Source organism: Clavelina lepadiformis, chromosome 2, assembly GCF_947623445.1.
Source record: "Clavelina lepadiformis chromosome 2, kaClaLepa1.1, whole genome shotgun sequence".
In the NCBI taxonomy this organism is placed as follows: domain Eukaryota; kingdom Metazoa; phylum Chordata; class Ascidiacea; order Aplousobranchia; family Clavelinidae; genus Clavelina; species Clavelina lepadiformis.
This window is the reverse complement of record NC_135241.1, coordinates 9,313,069-9,332,740: the sequence shown is the minus strand read 5'-3', so window position 1 is coordinate 9,332,740 and position 19,672 is coordinate 9,313,069. Positions and strand designations below refer to the sequence as shown.

General features: G+C 33.4%; 3 protein-coding genes across 4 annotated transcripts; all 3 read right to left on the bottom strand.

The window, feature by feature from the left end:
- Positions 1–3,397: 3,397 nt before the first annotated feature.
- LOC143445737 (mitochondrial outer membrane protein SLC25A46-like) lies at positions 3,398–12,950 on the bottom strand. Of its 2 annotated transcripts, none has more exons than XM_076945036.1 (9): positions 12,780–12,950; positions 12,146–12,310; positions 11,639–11,739; positions 9,557–9,634; positions 7,921–8,142; positions 7,608–7,747; positions 6,153–6,348; positions 5,223–5,321; positions 3,398–4,501 (listed from the first exon to the last, which is right to left on the bottom strand). In XM_076945036.1, the coding sequence occupies exons 1-9, from the start codon at positions 12,946–12,948 to the stop codon at positions 4,280–4,282; spliced, it is 1,392 nt and encodes a 463-aa protein (XP_076801151.1). In that variant the 5' UTR covers positions 12,949–12,950; the 3' UTR covers positions 3,398–4,279. The 2 variants fall into 2 exon arrangements, with proteins under 2 accessions (XP_076801151.1, XP_076801153.1); XM_076945038.1 differs by lacking the exon at positions 7,608–7,747 and adding an exon at positions 7,216–7,313.
- Positions 9,643–11,599, bottom strand: LOC143445738 (uncharacterized). Its single transcript, XM_076945039.1, has 2 exons — positions 10,958–11,599; positions 9,643–10,776 (listed from the first exon to the last, which is right to left on the bottom strand). The coding sequence occupies exon 2, from the start codon at positions 10,754–10,756 to the stop codon at positions 10,430–10,432; it is 327 nt and encodes a 108-aa protein (XP_076801154.1). The 5' UTR covers positions 10,757–10,776; positions 10,958–11,599; the 3' UTR covers positions 9,643–10,429.
- A 115-nt stretch (positions 12,951–13,065) lies between the features above and the next one.
- On the bottom strand, positions 13,066–13,963 carry LOC143445739 (U6 snRNA-associated Sm-like protein LSm5). The gene has a single exon (XM_076945040.1). It carries the CDS (start codon positions 13,894–13,896, stop codon positions 13,630–13,632), a length of 267 nt encoding a protein of 88 aa, XP_076801155.1. The 5' UTR covers positions 13,897–13,963; the 3' UTR covers positions 13,066–13,629.
- Between the last annotated feature and the right edge of the window lie 5,709 nt (positions 13,964–19,672).

The following is a 19,672-nucleotide window of genomic DNA, read 5'->3' as shown; positions in this document are numbered from 1 at the left end:
TTCTCCTGAGGTCACCAATTTTGCAGAATGCTGTTTTTGGGTAGCACCCTGCCGAAAAGGTTTAAAACGTGCACAGAGAATTATTTTTGAATTTTGCTGGTAACAACTAGCACGGGCACTAAACGTAAACTACTTCTGACCGACCCGACTTTCCTCAGTCCGAAGATAAACATTATTATATATCATATCATCATAACTTACAAATGTTACACTAGCTTATAAAATCCATGGCCAAACTTCCGAAACTAATGCACAAGCAACTAGATAGCGAATACTACAATCTCCAACATAAATTTCCTTATCAAAGATCTAGAATTGTAGGCTAATGTGGACCTTTCTAAATACCACTAGAGTACTAGCACAGCTAAGCAAGCCGTATACTATAGACACCTTAAGCTCCCTTAATTCTCTCAGTCCGTTCTTGGTCCGTTTAGTTATCTTATTTCTCTTGCGGTATTTATAGATTTCCGACGAATGGTTAGCCTATCATCATATCTTGTTTATTCATAGAAATATAACAAAAAGTTGTTAGTGTAATTGTTAGTATTCTACCGCAATATGATTCTATGGTTTATCCGAATACCGGTGTCGTGCCTTTATTAAACAATAATTTTATTACATCACGCAGGGGGTCAATATTTGACACTACACCGGAATCCTATGGCTAACCGACGGGAAACTTACAAAAACGGATATTTAATCGGAAATTTTACTGTCCAACTTCGACACGGAAATTTATACTGACGGATATGCCAAAAAATGCGTTATCTGGTTTACGACTACGCAAAATGTTAGGTTACATATTTGCGGTCAATTTTTCAAACTTGTCACACATCTTTGTTTGTTGTAAGCGTTGTCATTGGCGAATTTTTTTACTTGAGTTGTTCATTCTGAACGCAGTTGTATCTTCAGTACAGTTCTTTTTCACCTCTTAATCTAGTGTAACAGCATAGCCTACTATAATTTTTTATATTTCATTAAACTATAATAATTAGCAACAAAAACTATAACAAATTCAAGGCTAATGCGTGAAACAAACAGGTAATGAAATAATACGTGGACAGGAGTATAGCTCTGTGAGAATTATCTGTACGTAATCTTGGTTGCGCCAAGATGTAAATTGGCTTTATGTATCATGCCAAGGTGAAACCGAGTTTACGCCGAAAACGTTGGTGTAACTTACGTCTTGGAACATACTTGAATATAATTATAACCGCATTTGAGTGCGCCATTTCCCAACTCCACAGACTGGTCAAAAATTTGTGCTCGAAATTAAGGAGAAAGGTACTGAAGGCATTTGATTAAACGAAAGTTTTTTTTGAAAAATGAGTGCAAGCTGTGTTTAAAATTTTGCAGAAAAGTTCAATTCCTTTGTTTCAATTTTTCCTTTGGTAACAATTATCTGTATGTTATCCGACATATTAATAAACGAATTTTGCACATTATTAACTTATTCAATTTTTCTTTCACATTGGCCATTTTGAGAATTCAGATGCAACTTATTTATTTTCAATGCAGCTATCTTCTTAGATCGTTTCTTTAACACTTGCTACAACCTCAGCACTAACAGGGAAAGGCATTTTAACTTTTATCTGTATATGACAAATCGAACACAAAGTAATAGACAATTTAGCCTAATAGTTTGTTATTTTCTTCTCTAGTTTCAAGTTTTTCAACTCTGATGTCAAAATTAAAACAACAAATTAATTAATTAAAATGTTATTACAAAAAATTAAGACGACTCACATACGCAAAATAAATGACACAGAGTTTCCACTGCGTTATTACAAAAAACATACTTAACTTTACTGTACCTACAAAGTTGGAAAGTCTTGTTTAGTTACAATCGCTCTTAAGTCAAGCTTGCCGAATTAATAATTAAAGCTTTTGTAGTTGCTTCATCGTCACATAGTTGTCGTATTGTATTGATCCCGTGACGCACTGGATGACTCGTCGCAAATGCCTCACAGTTTGAGCACTTCCCTTTAAAAGATCACCCCATTCGTCTACTTTCCGTCTATTAAAATGGCCCAGAGTATGGGAATTTTTTCCCATTCCAATGGTTGAAAGTATGCTTTTCTTACCCAAGCTAGAGTAAGATATAGGCTATGCCTTTGGAATGGGAAGAATTTTACTTTGGCACAAGTATGGTTTGTGAACCCCATTCGTCTATTTTTCTGCCCATTAAAATGGACCTGTTTTAAGCAATGGGGTTTCCCACAAACCATTTTTCTGCCGAAGTAAACATCTCCCCATTCCAAATGCATATATCTTACTCTAGGGTAAGAAAGGCACACTTCTTGCCACTCGAATGGGAAAATAATACCGCATTTTCAACCATTTCAATTGGCGGAAAGCAGACGAATCGAGTGAAAAACTTCGCATTCTACACATTTTTATACGTACCGTTAAATGCCTAAATTTGTGTCGGAAACGGCAGCGAAAACGCGTCACGCTCTAAAACAAGAACCAAAATATATCACAGCGACTGATAGTTTAATAAATAATCGAAATACGTTGCTAAAAATAGTACAAGGTTATCAGATCTGCACAAGAATTTGGCAGGAATAAGGGCTAGTTATGACAACTATCGCACACTATAGGCATAACTGGTCAAGATTCCCTACAGTCAAATAGCGGTGACCAACTGATCAGGCTCTTCGAAAGAACGGAAATAGTGTAGCGTAAATATAATTAAATGACGATTTCCTTAAGTTTTTTGTTTATTTGGAGTTTTGGATTGGCTTGGTTATTAGATTTCATGAATTAAATATAATCCTTATAGGCAAAAACAAGACGGGTGTCACCAATTAGTATCAGTGAAGCAATAGACAATCTAATCCGACTATTAAAAATCTGCTTACTACTCAACCGAGTAGCCTATTCACATTTGGTGGCGGTGGATCCCTAATTTTAAATATTATCATATGTATTAAATGCACTCCAGATTTTTTTGGTTTCGTTAGCTGCAAAATCGATCGATTTTTATTTTTCGAATTGGCAGCCCAGTTGGTTATTATAATTTCGGGTTAGTGGACATTACGGAAAATGCGTTACGGGAAAGCGTTGTAGACCTAATTTTGATACATGTAACGATATATAGTAAATTATGATTTTGCTCACAAAAAATATATAAATATAGGACTTAAAAATAGAAGCCGTTGAAGAATATTTGCAAATTTTTTTTCCTAGAATTTGTTCTTGGGGCATACGCATCATTCCCCTAGTGATGACTCGTAATCCATTAAGAAAAAAGTTTACAGTGATAAAAACTGGTTAACCATCAATGACAGATTCCCAATTTGCTAACAACCGGCAAATCGAGTGGGAAATATATGCTTTTTTGTATGGTTAAACCTCGATCGAGTATATTTTTCAACCTACCAACACATTCGGATGATTGCAGAGCTTGCTCTTGCTTTATTTACTACTGTAACTTCACCACACAATTCAGTTAGTCTCTCAATTGTAATAACTAGCCAATAAATAACTGCACTTTATTTAAACATCGTGACCAATTAATTACAAACTCTATATTTGTTTGCAACGCACCGTCAGCTTTAAAGTATATATAAAAAAATTTTATACTGTAAAGTGGTACGCGTTACAAATTATTATCATATACAGCATATATAACAATTAAACACATGAACGGGTGAATAAACTGAACTCTTATAAGCAAGACATAAGAGGCACTGTTTTATTCAGTCAAATAGGCCCTTTTGTGCAGATAAATGTAGCACGGTAGCAAAGGGCTGGGTCCGCCATGATTCTTGCAAAAGAATTACAACACAATAAAGCTTAGCAAACATATCAAATGATAATTCTCACCAGCTGTATGAAGGCATTACACCAACTATACAACACAACACCATCTTATCGTTATGCAGTAGATGTAAAGAAATTGCAGGTGCAATGCAGCACACATGTCATTAAGACACGATTCAAAAAATCACTGGTCTTATTTTCATTGTGTAATTTATTACATTCAGTTCTTAAATTAGCAACTAAATATTTATGACAATGCAGAGGAGTACACATAACAAATGTTAATAACATAACAAACTACAGTAAAATCATATGTAATCAATGTCAGTGACAAAACAATAAACCTGAAAGCCAGCGGAAGCTCGCTAAACCAACATAAAATTTTAGAAAACTTAACCGTCTCAACTCTGGCTCCAGAAAATTGCAGAAAAAATGACACACAAAAATGATATCAAAGAACATTATTTATGAAGACAGCATTAGTCAAAACAAAAGCATAAAAGAAATCTGGTCATATATTTCCAGATATAAGCTCAAGTGTAAATTTTGCCGTTCTAACTATTGCATACTTCATAGAGTGTTGCAGAATTAATGCTCCAAATCCACGGTACAAACCTAAAATTCCTTCAGTGGTAATAGAAACAGACATGCAGTCCCAAAATCCTTCATACTTAGAACTAACCGGCAAAAATCCTCTTCCAGTATCCGTATTGTCAATTATAGTTCGAGTTCCCTGGAAAAAAATAAAAAGAAAAAACTGCCGGTAAGAAGAATAGAGGTAAGGAGCCACATAAATAAGCATGTTCCAGAGTGGTCATTGAGCACATCAAAATGCACTGCTAAGTGCTAACATGAAAATTTGACAACTATTTTGAAACTTGAGATTATACCAAACTGTTGTAATCAGTACAATTTGTATTGAAACATATCCAAGAGTAGGCCTTTATATATGGAGTATACAAAAACACCACAAGGAGTAAACTAAATCAGTTTCCACCCCACCCAAGTTATATCTTCAAACTAATTTTGAGAGCTTGGAATGACTTTTGGCTAAATAATATCTAGATGTTGAAATGTAGATACAAATTTTGTTATGTTCTTGTGACAGTACCTGCTTAGGGATTAAGATGTGGGCCTATGCTAAAGTTTAATAATTTTCTTTTCAAATATCTAGTGACTATACAAAACGTGGATTAGCTCGATAATTATTATACAATTGACAGATATCATATTTCATAATCCCGAGTTTCCACTTCTTGGTCAATTTGTTACACCTCTTTTAGTTAGATTAACACAAAAAACGTTAATGTAGCAAATACTACTTCTGACTCTCATCTGTTAAAGTCGATTAATTAATTTTTGTTTCCCGAAATTTACCGCGGTACCAGTTGAAATATCTATGTCCAAGGCTTTGAACTTCTTGCATAACAAAGCGTTTTGCTTTACCAGATTACCTGTATATTAATTCTGTTGCATACAGTCTCAATTGGATACAAAACAACATCAGTGATCAGCTCTGCTACAAAACTAGCAAAAATATCAGGATAGTGAACCTGAAATGCAAAAAAATGTTTAATGAAAATAGGTAAAGTTTGTTAATCAAGATTTTACCACAAAGTTGTTTAATGATCATTAAAAATGTTTTGCACACAAAGGTGATGAAAATGCAGACTTTAAATAGTTTCTTCTTATTCAGCTGGTTCGACTAGTGACCGCATAAAATTGAATTAATAAATTTTGATTTATTAATAAATTAGTAAGATTTAATTCAAGTTTTTTTATGATACACACTGCTCACTTCTTGTTTAGACAATTGAAATGGAGCTGGTTGAAATTTAAACCTCAAACAAAGATGCTTATGTAATAACCTAACTGAGATATTTTGGGAATGATAATACTAACATGGCAGACCCAAGAATAGCAATTCCTATAAACACGTCAATTTTGACAAATAATTGTGACATATTTTAAAAGCAATAGCATTAGCATTGAAAAAATATGTCACAAGAGATGTTTTTCACAAAAATTTCATTCATGGTTTCAAATCAATTCAGTAAACTTTTGTTAAAATGATAAACAAATATGTTAAGTTAGAGTGGTCCAAATCCTAGCACGCCGATCATATGTGGGCCGCAAAAAGATTTTGTGCGGCTCGCAAACACTTTTGGAGTTTTGGTACACTGTATTTTCCGAGGTAAAATTTGCAGTTCTTACAGCAAATGTTTGGCGAGATACTGATGATATATGTTTGCTTGTTACTGAACCAAATACAATCATAATTGTTTCATGACATGACAAGTGATATTCATGTTTATGTAAGTTCAACTTTGTTTTGATGACACAGCTTACAGAGTTTGGAAAATTAATTGTTATGTAGGACTCACATTGGAAAGTAATTTAGAAGAAACATCTTCCACAGCCAGTGGGCTTGCAGGAATTCTGGAAGGCATGTGCTCCGAGTTTTTTTGAAACACTGATGAACTGGGCTGCAGCCTTTTCAATCTTTCTTCGTGTCTACGACGAGCATTCCAGCGTATTATAGATAAGATCATTTGGCGCAAGACAAATGATAATATGTATCTGAAACATAATGCCTTTTTAGTAGTTATGAAAAACAAACTGTAATGATATTTATTAAAAGACAACAAAAATTATACTGTATGGGATCTTTTCAAATACTGTTGGAGTACCAAGAAGACAAAAGAATTAGGGATGACCAAGTTACCAACTGGACAGAGAAAAGTTAAGCACCGATTTAATGCATATGATACATGTGCGAGTATATGCAGTTAGACAATATTAATCCAAATTTTGTAAACCCCACTAATTGACAAGGAACAGATGTAACTGTTTATTCAGCAAATCTTGCTGTTTAACTCGAACACAGCAATTTGGGATTGGATACGCCAAATCAATAAAAAATGTTAAATTGCATGACAACAGCGTTACATATTTATATGTCAAGTTTTCAAACTCGTCACACTAAAAGCACATGTTATGTGCAGTCCTTGATCAATTATCTAATTCTTTTCCCTAAATAACTTATTTTGAACGCAATTGGGTTATGAATCTTCACTCTTTTATATAGTTCTATTTTCACATGTTAATTTAATGTAGTCCCAAATGCATGGTATCTTATGTAATTTGAATGAATACAGTAAACAAACAATTCTCTAACAGTCAGAGAATTTCCCTAAGCTCTGCTTTATTCAGCTCACTTTATTCTTCCACTTTCGTTTATCCAATTATCCGATTAAATGAAACGAACTGGTTCGGATTAATAAGGTCTGACTGTGTGTAGGCAATATAAGCCTGAAAAGAGTTGCTTCAACCAAATTGTTAATGAAAACTCTTGTAGTTTTTGTATGACTGAATTATCTTACTGCGCACTATAAAAAATGATTAAAAGCAGTTAATAAGATATTCGTAAAAATTTCCCTTTGTAACCTGGACATCCAACAGTATCTAGAGCAGTGATTCCCAAACTGTGTGCCGCCACAGATTCTCAGGTGTGCCACGAAAATTTTTGGAATTTTGGAAAAGAACTGTATAAATATTTAAAATAAGGCATGTAGACAAGCATATGCGACTTAAAAGCACTCTAACTGCTTCCATAGCTGATAAATAAGCATATGTTCATCCAATAAGCACAACCATCGCATTAGGCCTAACACGTTAAAATAAATTTTTTTAAAGCAACTTTTCTTCTCTTGTAAGTGTGCCACGAGCATTTTCTAATTTATCTAGTGTGCCACAAGCTGAAAAAGTTTGGAAACCACTGATCTAGAGTGACCCTAGAGCACTTAAATAGATCTTAAATGAAATGGATTCTAGCTAACCTTAATAAAAAATGGAGAGCATTAGGCAGGACTAAGCGATACAGTGGCAATATTCGGGGACTTTGAGTATGTCCAAACAACCTACTTAAAGCACAGCTGATGTAAGAAAGTATGGATGGTGTTTCACTCACCATGTCGCTCTGTAATTGTACACTTTGAGATACAAAAAAATCATTGAACGGAAGCCAAAGACAACGAATGCTGAAGTAACGACATTGATTTGGACATTTAATAATTAATGTAATTAAGAAACGTTTGACTCCAGACTAGTTTAACTTGATTATTATGATGAATGCAAAGTGTACTTATCTACCTGCACACTTTCTTCTAAATGAGCGAGATAAAATGGTGTCATCAGCAAACTTGTTACACCTTTAAGAGCCAGGTGATAGCAAAAGGAAGAAAAAGTGGAATTCAAGGTAATATCCCGAGAACATTTTCCAGAAGATAACTCACTGATGCCACACTCTGTGGCTGTAGTAAATCCCATTAATAAAATAGAACTGCCGACTCCCTTCCAAAGACAAGTCACACCCTGTTACAGCAAAAATAAGATATTTAGGTAATATGGTGTTGTGTTATGAAAATGGATCCATGGCCAAAATTAAAAATTTTTACAAACTAACAATGTACTAACCAATGTTAACGAAAATCAACCTATGCTAGTGATTCTTAAACTTTTCTTTTGGCGCCCTTCGATAATTTATACACACTCACAGCACTTGCCATAGTACACCAAAAATTTACAATTATTTCAAAACACTGTGTAGTTGTATTCAATTACCTTTAATGCACAACAGAACAATTGATGGAGTTTTCTGCCTGTTTCTGGTGGGGCTAAGTATCAGTAACAAATCTTTGCATTCATGTATTAACACTTCAATCAAGTGTGTATTAACAATTGAAAAACCGAATACTGTGAAACGACTTTCATGTAGGCTTATAAAGCAAATGTCTTTTAAGAAAAATAAGCTTATTAACACCTGGTCAACAGGTTGTGCAGTCGTTTTATTAAGTAAAGTAACATCTATTTTCTTGCAAACCATGACTGGTACAGTGTGAAGTGCGATGTGTATGTTTGATAAAAAATTAACCTAATTGTTGTAACCAATTAATACATTTACGTTCATATGCCAGCAAAACCAAATACAAGAATTTTTTTCAGTTTTAACTTTGACCCTGGCATATACCTGTGGCCCCCAGTTTGGGAACCGCTGACCAATGCAACAAGTATTTAGCTTTAGATAGAATTCACTTTTTCAAAAATGGCAATCAGTCAGCAATCTGATTAGTTTTGATGTTCTTTGGGACAAATTACTGTACATAATGTGATGTAAGCTAGCAAGTACTGTTATGTATATATTACTGGTATTAATTAACCCTGGTAAATTAACCTAGGCTATATAACTGCACAAAATGACACAGTTTGCAATCGCATAAACACAGTAACATCCCGGTTTAGTTCAAATCCATTTCAGTTTGCAAAAATTTATCACAAAATCTAGATCCAACTTTTTCGGAAGTTTATTGGTACTTACAGTAAATGAAACTTGTTATCAAAAAACATATGTCAACTTGTTATCAAAAAAAATTGAACAGGTATGATAGCTTTACTAAAGTTCATGATTTATAAAACACATCGTGAGTTGTCAACTGATGCATATCTGGCCATACTATTTAAAAATTGAGTCTGTTGTACGTACAAAAAAAGTTAGGTTAAGTTAAGGCATCCATTGGTCTTAATGCTTATTGATCAGCGCCTGTTGTATAGCTACTGTACTTACAAAACCATAATTGCTAAGTTCACACTAACCAAAAAACTTTGCACCAACTTTTAGATTCAAGTTGCGAACTTAACTGGGATCTTACTGCAACCAGCAAATCAATATTAGAGGTATCGTACTTGATTATATGCGCAAATGAAACATAAAACAATTGCATCTGCTTACCTGTGCCCGCTGCAAATTAAGGGCAACACTAAAAATAGTGAAAGGAGTAAGATGATACTTTCGTCCAACATGGTTAACCTGAACACAACAAACGCTTTAATAATACATGTACTTCAAAAGCAGTAACATGTAGAATCTTGTTATGTGTTTTTCATCTAATTGTGTTGCATGCTAAATGAATATACAAAGTACATAAAAATAAAATATATAAAATAATAAGATAAAATGAAGTGTGTATAAGCCTATACAGCATAATATAATAATATAACTAGGGTTGGGATTTAGAAACAAAATTTAAAATCCCGGAATTTTCACCCTACAATCCCGGGACGTTTCGGGATTAACAAAGAAAAAAGTGTGCATATAAATAATTATCAAAACAAACCATGTTTATTTATTGTAATACTGACGCAAAAAGAGCAGCGCATCATTAAGACGATTTCTAATTCTATTGCCAAAATAACTAAGGTCTGAGAACGCACATTCGGTCTCAACTGATGGAGGCGTGATGGTTTTCAGGGCTCCATACAGTTTTTCTGAATTTTCTGGCCTCTCCTTGCTTGTCTCGTATAGTATCATTTCTTCCTGCTACACTTGAGAGCTAATCTCGCGGCATTGTGCCTCTTCATTTTCATTAGCTGTCATAAATGTATTCAGCTCTTGAGCTAAGGTCATTTGAGTTGCAGTATCTTGGCTGCTATCCACTTTGACTTCTTCATGTTCTTCAGTAGTGCCGTCTGAATCTAATTCGTTAGTAGAAAACAATTTTTGAATAATATTTGTTGCCAAAGTGGTAATTTTATTGGGTTCTTATGCGATTTCCAAACTGACCTTGAATGAATTAAGGTTTTCTGAGGTATTCGAGAAGATAAATCAGATCATCATTGTGACGCTCATCGAAACAAATCCTAACATTTCATTTAGGTCTTTGCTAATTTCTGATCTCAGATCTTTAACTTTCTTCAAGATGAATGCAATTATTTTTTCTGATAACAACAAGTCTGCATTTTCACTGGCTAGAACGTCAACAGCAGCCTTGAAGGGGGCCAGAGCTTCACACATCTCATTTATTCTTTTCAACTCCTCATCACATAAACCAAACTGAACATCAAGCTGCACCAACGTCATTTTGACCTCTTTCCTCATCCTCAGCAGACTCGGGTCATCCACAGCATGACTCAGGGTCACTTCAAAAATCATTTATATCAATGGAGGATTCACTAGAATAATACTTAGAATTAGATGACTTATACAAAACATCACAAACAGCGGAATGGATCGCGTAGGCATAGCAGGTCACATGTTAAAGTCTAGTTTCCTTTCCGAATTTTACCATGAGTGACTGTTGCCACCACATCTTTTTTTCAAGTTCAAACCAAAGTATTGTAATCGTTCTTGTACCAGCTTTGAATGCCTTTGCTGCATTCATGCTTCCTTGAATGCGAATCATTTCCAGATATTGGTAGCCACCTTGAAAATGAGCATTTATGTTCATGTATCACCGATTCCGTGTAGACCTCGTCTCGTCAAAAATGATCATTTTTTTGTTTGATTGCGATAAACTCTTCATGGACTAGCTTAACTATTTTCTCTCTGTCCTTGATCACTCAATCCTAAACGTGCTTGTGGGATCTGGGTAAATCATAACCATCAGCCTTGAATGCTTTGTGTCAAGCCTAAGTGGCTAGCTACTGTAAAACTGCTTTAAACAAATTTAATCCACACATCAAGTAATTTTGATCTGCGAAAACATTAACCCAGAATTCCCAGGATTTCAAAACAAAAAATCCCAGGGAAAAGGGATATCCTGGGGTCCCAACTCCCAACCCTAATTACAACTTCTAAATTAGTTTTTTAATAAATAATAAACAATTTAGTTAGCGTCATGTTATTTACACATCATTTAAAATCTTTATGTATATGTACTGTATCATCTGTATGTACATATATTCTTTTGACATGCCATACTAATATATTTATGAAAAATAACTATAGCTTTCTGTATAGAAAATACATAACAAATTTAGAAACAAAATTGTTTAGGGGTTAACCTGCAAAAGTATGCTATCTGGCTTTTGATACCTGACATTGTCGCCTTAAGACTATGCAGGGGTATGAAATAAGAAGATTTGTTACACCACCACATAAACTGATTCCAGTTGATGCCAGCCGTTGATTATGCTCTGTAAAACATCATCCTGAAATTTAAAAAATATGTATAATCTATGCATTTTTAAAATGCAAACGATGAACTTATGGGTAATAAGTAATAACAATTAACAAGGCTCTAAGTAGTCACAGTTAGACGACTAAAGAGAACAAACTAGTTGCTCTCCTTAAATCATTTATTCTACATTAAATATGCTACATATATAGATGTAATTGACAAAGTCACACTCAACTAAGAATAGCGTATTTAATCATAAAATATTAAATGACTCAATGAAATTATATCTGACATGGTAGTTATGATCTACAGTATACAAATGGTTGCCCAGCACAATATCAACACTATATTTAATCAATAAATCACTGTATTAATTGTAAGTAAGGAAACAGTTGCTTGGTGCAATAACCATCCCAGCATACCCGAATTATGATCAGAAGATTTCGGCAAGGAGGATGTGTTTGTAGCGGGAATATTCCTGAAGGCTTCTAGTCCATAGTCCCGCATTACACATTGTAATTCAGAATCTTGCTCGTCAAATCCCGAAAATGGCTCTTGGCCGCTGGAAGTTGATGAGCTAGCAGTAACTATTGAACAAAAAGTAGCACAATAACACACTCCACATTACGAAGGATCATACTGTATTGTTTAAATTAGTAGAAATATCAGAGATTGAACCCTTTTTTTGGCTATAGTTAACTATTAAACTAAACGTTAAATGACCAATTACTGTACTCCATTTTGCCAAGTTAAAAAAGTAAAGCAAAACTACTAGGGAATTTACAGTAGCAAGGCTGCCTATCATGTATGAGAGTATTTCTCTTTTAAATCTGTTGCAAGGATTATTATGTACATTTTGAATTGTTCAAATCTCTTCTAGCGGAATTTTTATTGCACAATTATATCATCACCAATCACCACTGGTCCTAGTTTTGCTAAAATAAGTTATACAGCTCCAAAACTCCAAAACTTAAAAACTAACTTGACAATGCGGTATTCTTGTCACTGTGTGTATACCTAGGACGTTTTATGGATATAGGCTACGTGTAAACATACCACCGTTTGGTCCATTTTCTCCAATATTTTCTTCAAAGTGAACATGGTGGCGGCTTAAAGGAAAAGCAGGAGAAGAAACACTAGACTTTAGTGTTGAACCATGAGGAGCACCATGCAACCTGTTGTAGTTTGATGCATTTGAAATTTTCTTCTTTTTTGGTTTTTCCATGTTAATTCTCTACAGAGTAGTTTACTTCACACTTTACTTTATGAAATGAACAAGACTTTTGAGCCGTATTTTCAATTTAAACAAAATATATTGGAACCAGGGCATATGAAAATAAACCTTAAGAAAGCAATAAAGAATACAAGGTCTTTATCACAAATCTAGCATCAAGAACTAAACTATATGTTGTTGTTACTGTGCTGGTAAAATATGAGCAAAGACATAAGAAATGCCTTTTCAGTAATGATCATGATGAATGAAGAAATCGAAGTTTATGAGCTTTAAAATAGGTTCAATTCAATATCAAAGAACAAGCTGGCCAGCTGCTCTGCAAGCAACGACATACATTAGATTATTGTTGTGCCTTCAGAGTAGAATAAGCTGATAAAAAATAGTGTAATCATAAAATTTTTGCATCAGTGGCAGATGATTCAAAATCATAACCGATAAAGAAATGTCAATGATATTAATCCAATATAACATAAAAAATTCAGTTCAACTTTTTTCAATATATAATCATTCCAATTCAAGTCATATTCAAAATTCTTTAAAAAGTAAGTTCCATTTACAAGTCGAATGTTCCACAAAGGTGCAATGATAGAATTTATCAGATCCAAAGCAATTGGAGTAAAAGGCAACTAAATCATCCACCAAAGTATTTAGTGCTTGTTAATCAAAGTAACATTACATTTCAGGCCCTTCTCCACCTGGCACAAGCATGGTGATATTGTTTCCATTTAGTAAAATTTGATCTAATTTAGAAATCCTTCTTCCTTCCGTAGTGCTTTCGTATTCTGTAACATCTTCAAGAACCATATTTACAAAGTCATCAAAACCTAGCAAAGTTCCAACAATTTCTTTTTCGCTTTTCATAATGATATGGATTTTTGATCCAATACATTTATCCACTAATTCCAGTGGCAATAATTGAGAAGGATTAACTGAAGCCATTTCAAACTGTTTTCTATGTACACACGCCAAATTTTACTATAAGATTCTGTTGAAAACACGAATTAGGTAAACAGGTAAGGCAAGTAAAAACTAGGTATATTGTGAAAATTTGATCAGCAATTATCGAGGGTTTAAAGAAACAAGTTTATTGAATGCACATAAGCCATAGTGGAAAGTGTGGCATCTGCACGAAATCCCTGATAACTTTTAAATTTTGCCACTTTTTGATGGTTAATATCTCCTTTATCTTTTGTTGCCTTGCTTTAAAACTTTAATGCTTTAACTCGCCAACATACCACTTTAATGATGATTACGACTGTTCACGTGATAAGGAGATATAAGGCAATTTATGAGAGGTGTTTTGCTTACGCCAAAAATTTCATGTTTTCTAGTATAACTTTTTGTGGCGTCTAGACAATTTCTTCAAACTTTGTGGAAGTAATTATCGTGGTCATAGAATAAGTTGGTAAAAAAATTTGTTTCGTCCTGTGACCAAAACTACAGGAAATCACCTTTACACTCTCGGTTTTTACTTTAACGTTATTTGTAAAGTATTTACGACACAACAATGAAACTTTGCTCGATTATTAATCTATTTACTCCCAATCCAAACAAAGACAGACACTTACGTTAGATCACGTGAACTGAAAAAACAGTCCGAAATCCGACTTTAACGTAAATTCTAAGATTTTGAATGCAAATTTTTTTACTTATTTTGCAACTTTAAGCAAAACTAATTCTCCATATCCTTTAAAGATGTAAATTTTAACGCACTTACTTTTACATTTAGATAAAGTTCAAAGGGGATTCCCCGCTTTTAAATATTTTAAACCTTAATGTGTTAGCAGTTTTTGGTCAATTTTCTTGAAAGCCTTCAAATCAGAAAAACATTTTCGATTCAAAATTTTTAACAGGAAGTCGATTTTTTTTGAGAAAAATTATGACAATTTTAAGACCATAACAATGGTCTAACATTTAACAATGTTATTGCATAAATTCATTAATCTGTGCGTAAGTAACATATCTGGTTATTTTCATATCAATTAGTGACTACTTCAACCGGAAATTGCCAGAAACCTTTAACAATAACCACTTTTTAGCATCTAATAACTCCTTTATGCTTTTCAGTTTTTGTTAACAACTTTCAACAATTGGTAGCAATGATCAAGGCCAGTATTCGCGTAAAAAATCATGTTCATCGAGAAACGAGTTAAAAAGTTATGACACCAAATGCAAAGGTTATTTTGACATTTTTCAGCACTTCCCGCCCAAAAGTAATAATATAACGCAATTCAGTATATTTAAACGAATCATTTAACCCTTAGGCAATATTTTCAAATTTTACACAATAAGAACATTATACTGAGTAAAATGTAACTGCTCATGACCGAAAGTTGCCAATGAATTTGTAAGTTTGGTACTTTTCTGCGTTTAATAACTCATTTTAGCTTTAAGATATTGCTGTTAAATTTCAGTGGTTGGTGGCAAAAGTCTATTTTAGTGTTTAACTAAAACAACAACTTTATCTAAACATGTCCTAAGGAGCAACGAATTAAACTATCAGAGGTACTTTGCCAATTGTCGGCATATTGGCCAATTTAAATCAATGAGTAGTTGTTAGAAAATATACTGATGAGAGGAACATTTGTACTAATATGTAATGGTTAAGAAGTTATTGCCATAAGTAAGTGGCAAAAAACCCAAATTCATCGCTTAGTTACCACGAATAAGGCAGTCCTCATTATTTCACAACAGCAGAAACAATAGGGATGACTCAGGTTTTTGGATCAAGTTTTGAAAAGAATGTTTTCTGAGACAGAAAAGTAAAAAGTATGTAATAGGTATAATTATAGCATACTTGTCCAATAGGAACATTTGTGTTAATGAAGCCTAAACTATCCTATAGTTGGTGTATTTGTACTGGTAAATGTAAATGCTAGCGTACAGTGCAGTTTAGAACTGGCTGTTTTCTATGTTATTAAAAGTTCAAATACTGTCATCTGTGACATTCTGTTGCTGAAAATAAACATTATTAAACAAAAATGACATATCTCTATATCCCATTATCCCAACAACAACAACCATGCTGCCTCCTGATTTGTCTAAACAGGTTTATAAAGCCCTATGTCAGAGTCTAAGATAATCAAAGAGATCTTAGTTTAACTTTGCTTGACGGCTTTTGAGGCGTGGCCTGGCTGAGAAGATTTATCACCTCCAGAAAATCTGCGTTAATATTTCGATCTGTATTAAAGTTGGCTAGTCAACTACTAGTTTTATATTGAGATGATTATTTCTTTTATTAACTGTGACTTGCATCTATCTACCTATGGTCAGAAGGGAGCAAACCCAGCCTAGAAATCTCTCGGCATCAAACAACTTAAAACAGAGAATTATTAATGGAATTATATATTATTGTAAGTACAGACAAAATTTATATTTACAGGTTAACAAGAAGATAAACTCATGTTTAAACAACGCCTCAAGTTAATACCTATAACAGACGTCTAAAAAGATTATATTCAGCATACAAAAGTCAAGTTCAATGAACTATAGAGGTTATAGGATGTCCATTACAACACTTGACTAGTTATTTTCTTGACGTCAACAACTCTACTTTTTGAGATGGAAAACGGTTACATATATACAGGTTGACATAACATTAAGAAACCTATAACTAAATACAATAAATAGCCTATGTGTTGCACACAGGAAGTGGTGTAATAAAAGTGTTAATACAATACACTTTGTTGTTTAGTCAATACTCAATACGAATCAAGTATACAACTTTATTATCTTTTATAAATTGTGCATAGCCTAGTTATATCCAAGATAAGATTTATGTTTCTCTTTGTAAGTTACAAACGGCATTCAAAAGTTGCCAGAATGAGGTCATAAAAATCATCAACTTTGGTTAAACAGGTGCAATATTTCTCTTAGTTTCTCTATCGCTTCTTCAAAAGTCATTAAACTTGTTACGTAATTGTCCGAAGCTAAGTCATAAAATCATTACGTCTTACGTCATATGGGGTGAAGAGAAAACATTGCATTAACATAAATTTACAAAACATATAAGCTAGGCCTATTTAACCAGTTGAATCAACTCAACATGTCAATACAAGGTAGAAACAGTTCAGTATTTTTCATTGCTGATAAAGTTCAGGGGTTTAAGAAAAAGAATAAGTCTCTGGAAAAGAAGCGTGAAGGATAAACGACTTGATATGTTCCCACTGCTAATCAAAAATCTCAAATCTAACCCTCGAGTAGACATCTCCGAACAAGTAATTCTGCACCTGGTATATTGGACAACACTAATTTATGGAATGAGAAAACTGAGGAACGTGACACTAATTTACGGAAAGTGAAAAATTACGGAATAATTTTTTCTATGTTTGTGGTAATATAATTCGCATATATACCTAGCATTATTTAGCTTAACCTGTTAACTATAAACTTATTTCCGTCACATTGTCTAAAGTCATTAGAAAAAGTTTTTGTCCGTCCAGTGATTTATTTAATAGAGGTTTTACATAATGAGGAAACTGAGGAACGTGTATTGTATTGTATTGTTTATTTTTCGCTATTAGCTCTGAGGAGCGAAAGTTACGATGGTAACTGTTGTAGTTATAGCGCAATAAAACACATGCTCAACAACAGTTAGCGAGAAGGAAAAAGGGGCAACGCCCAAGAGCTTAAAACATGCAAGATAGCAGTTATACATTTGCGCTGTAAGATGTTAGATTAGCAAGGCCACCAAACCCACTAAATAATGTCTAAGTTTAACGAATTTAAAGCCAAAATAACACAAACAACGAAAGAAATACACTCTTGGAAGATGTAGACGACATATTCCCTAACATTAAAAACACGTTGGTTAATATTCGAAATAAATATATAAAGTGATATGGCTAGATTAAAAGGACAACGAATATCTTAAATGTACAACAAATGGATGTTTAAAGAAAACCGCACAAAAGGAACTCACTGATCACTAATTTACGGAAGTTGAGAAACTACGGAATATTTTTCTCTATGTTTGTAGTAATAGAAATCGCAAATATAGTATGTGTCTTTTAAAAGTCTTTTGTCACAATTAATTTCTATAGTAGTTTGTAAACCTACATGCTTTTAGCAATTTTTAAAGAAATTCTGAGATGACCGTATAGTACGCTTTTATGTTTTGCTGTGTGTTTTATGAAACACTTTGTGCACACACTGTAATTATTCTTTTCCAAAACATGTTGAAACATGTTGTCCCATAACTTTATGGCAAAATATATCGATTGCTATTCAAGCCAAAGCTTCCATTGACCCTTCGAATATACGAAATGTCTTTTTTCGAAAAGATAAGGAACAAATAAATACGAGTTTACTTTGTCGTTTATAAGCTATAAATAAATAAAATGCATTAAAATCATCATTTCGCACATAATCGGAAAGAAAACAACTTGCGTAGTTTCGGCAAAAGGCCGCAATGCGTTTGAAGCTTGAAGCATTCTATATTTTCAGGTTAAAGGTATTTTCCCGAAGAATGCAGCGTATTTAACCTTTAGATGAAAGAACTCAAGTTGATTTCTTTTCTATCATATTACATACATTGTTTCTCATAAAATTATGATACACTTGACATGAAAATATACTATACAGTCATCTAAGAATTTCTTTAAAAATTTCTATATGTATATAGGCGTAATAAACTACTATAGAAATCATTTTACCGGCAACATTTTTTTCTATATACTGTTAGATAGTTCCAGATTAATTGTGAGAAAATACTTTTTCTGAAGCTATAACACTTTAAACTAAATTATGCCAAGTATATTTGCGATTTCAATTAATTATTACAAACCTTTAAAAAAATATTCGGTGATTTCTCAATTTCCATAAATTAGTGTCACGTTCTTCAATTTCCTCATTACGTAAAAACTACAACAAATAAATCACTGGACCGACATTTGTAAAGGTTTTAGTAAGTTCTAAACACATTGCGACAGGAATACTTTCTGCAATTAACACGTTAAGCTAAATATTACTGGGCATATTTGCGAGTTGTATTACTGCAAGCATTGAAAAAAGTATTCCGTAATTTCTCGCTTTCTGTAAATTAGTGTCGCGTTCCTCAGTTTCCTCATTTCTTAATTTAATATTGTCCCAATATATAGATAATATCAATATAATATGAAATTATAAGCGCGCCACTTGTTAGTATAGGCGATCAAAAAAATTTTGCCAGCCAAAACAAGATAGCGGCCGTAACTGGGAAAGGGTCTATTCACATTATGGTTGTGCGATGAGGAGGAATGTTTGTGTGAATCTGGGACACGGAAAATGACAGCAAACAGTGTTTCCTTTCCAAATTGCAAAATATATACAGGCCAATGTAGTATATGCAAAATTATAATCTATTTATAATAACCAATTATTTGCAATATATGTATATCATATAATGTATTATGGTTTGCTTTGTTTGTTCAGTGAAATCGTCCCAAATTGGGAGATTATATGCTTTTACTGTAATCTTCATAACATTACAGACATTCGATTTTGAACAGAGACGGTGCGTTTATAGCAAACGCATAACCGATTAATTAATTAATTATTATCAAACGACTTTTTTTAAAGCAAATTTAAGGCGGTTATACACATAAAATGATGAAAGTTTACGTGTCTGATTACGTACGTAAGTGTGTAATTTAATTATGATAATCACGTGCATAAGTGTAGTGATTCAAATACGTACAAAAGACTTTTGCGATTTTTAAGGAGCCGTATAAGATAG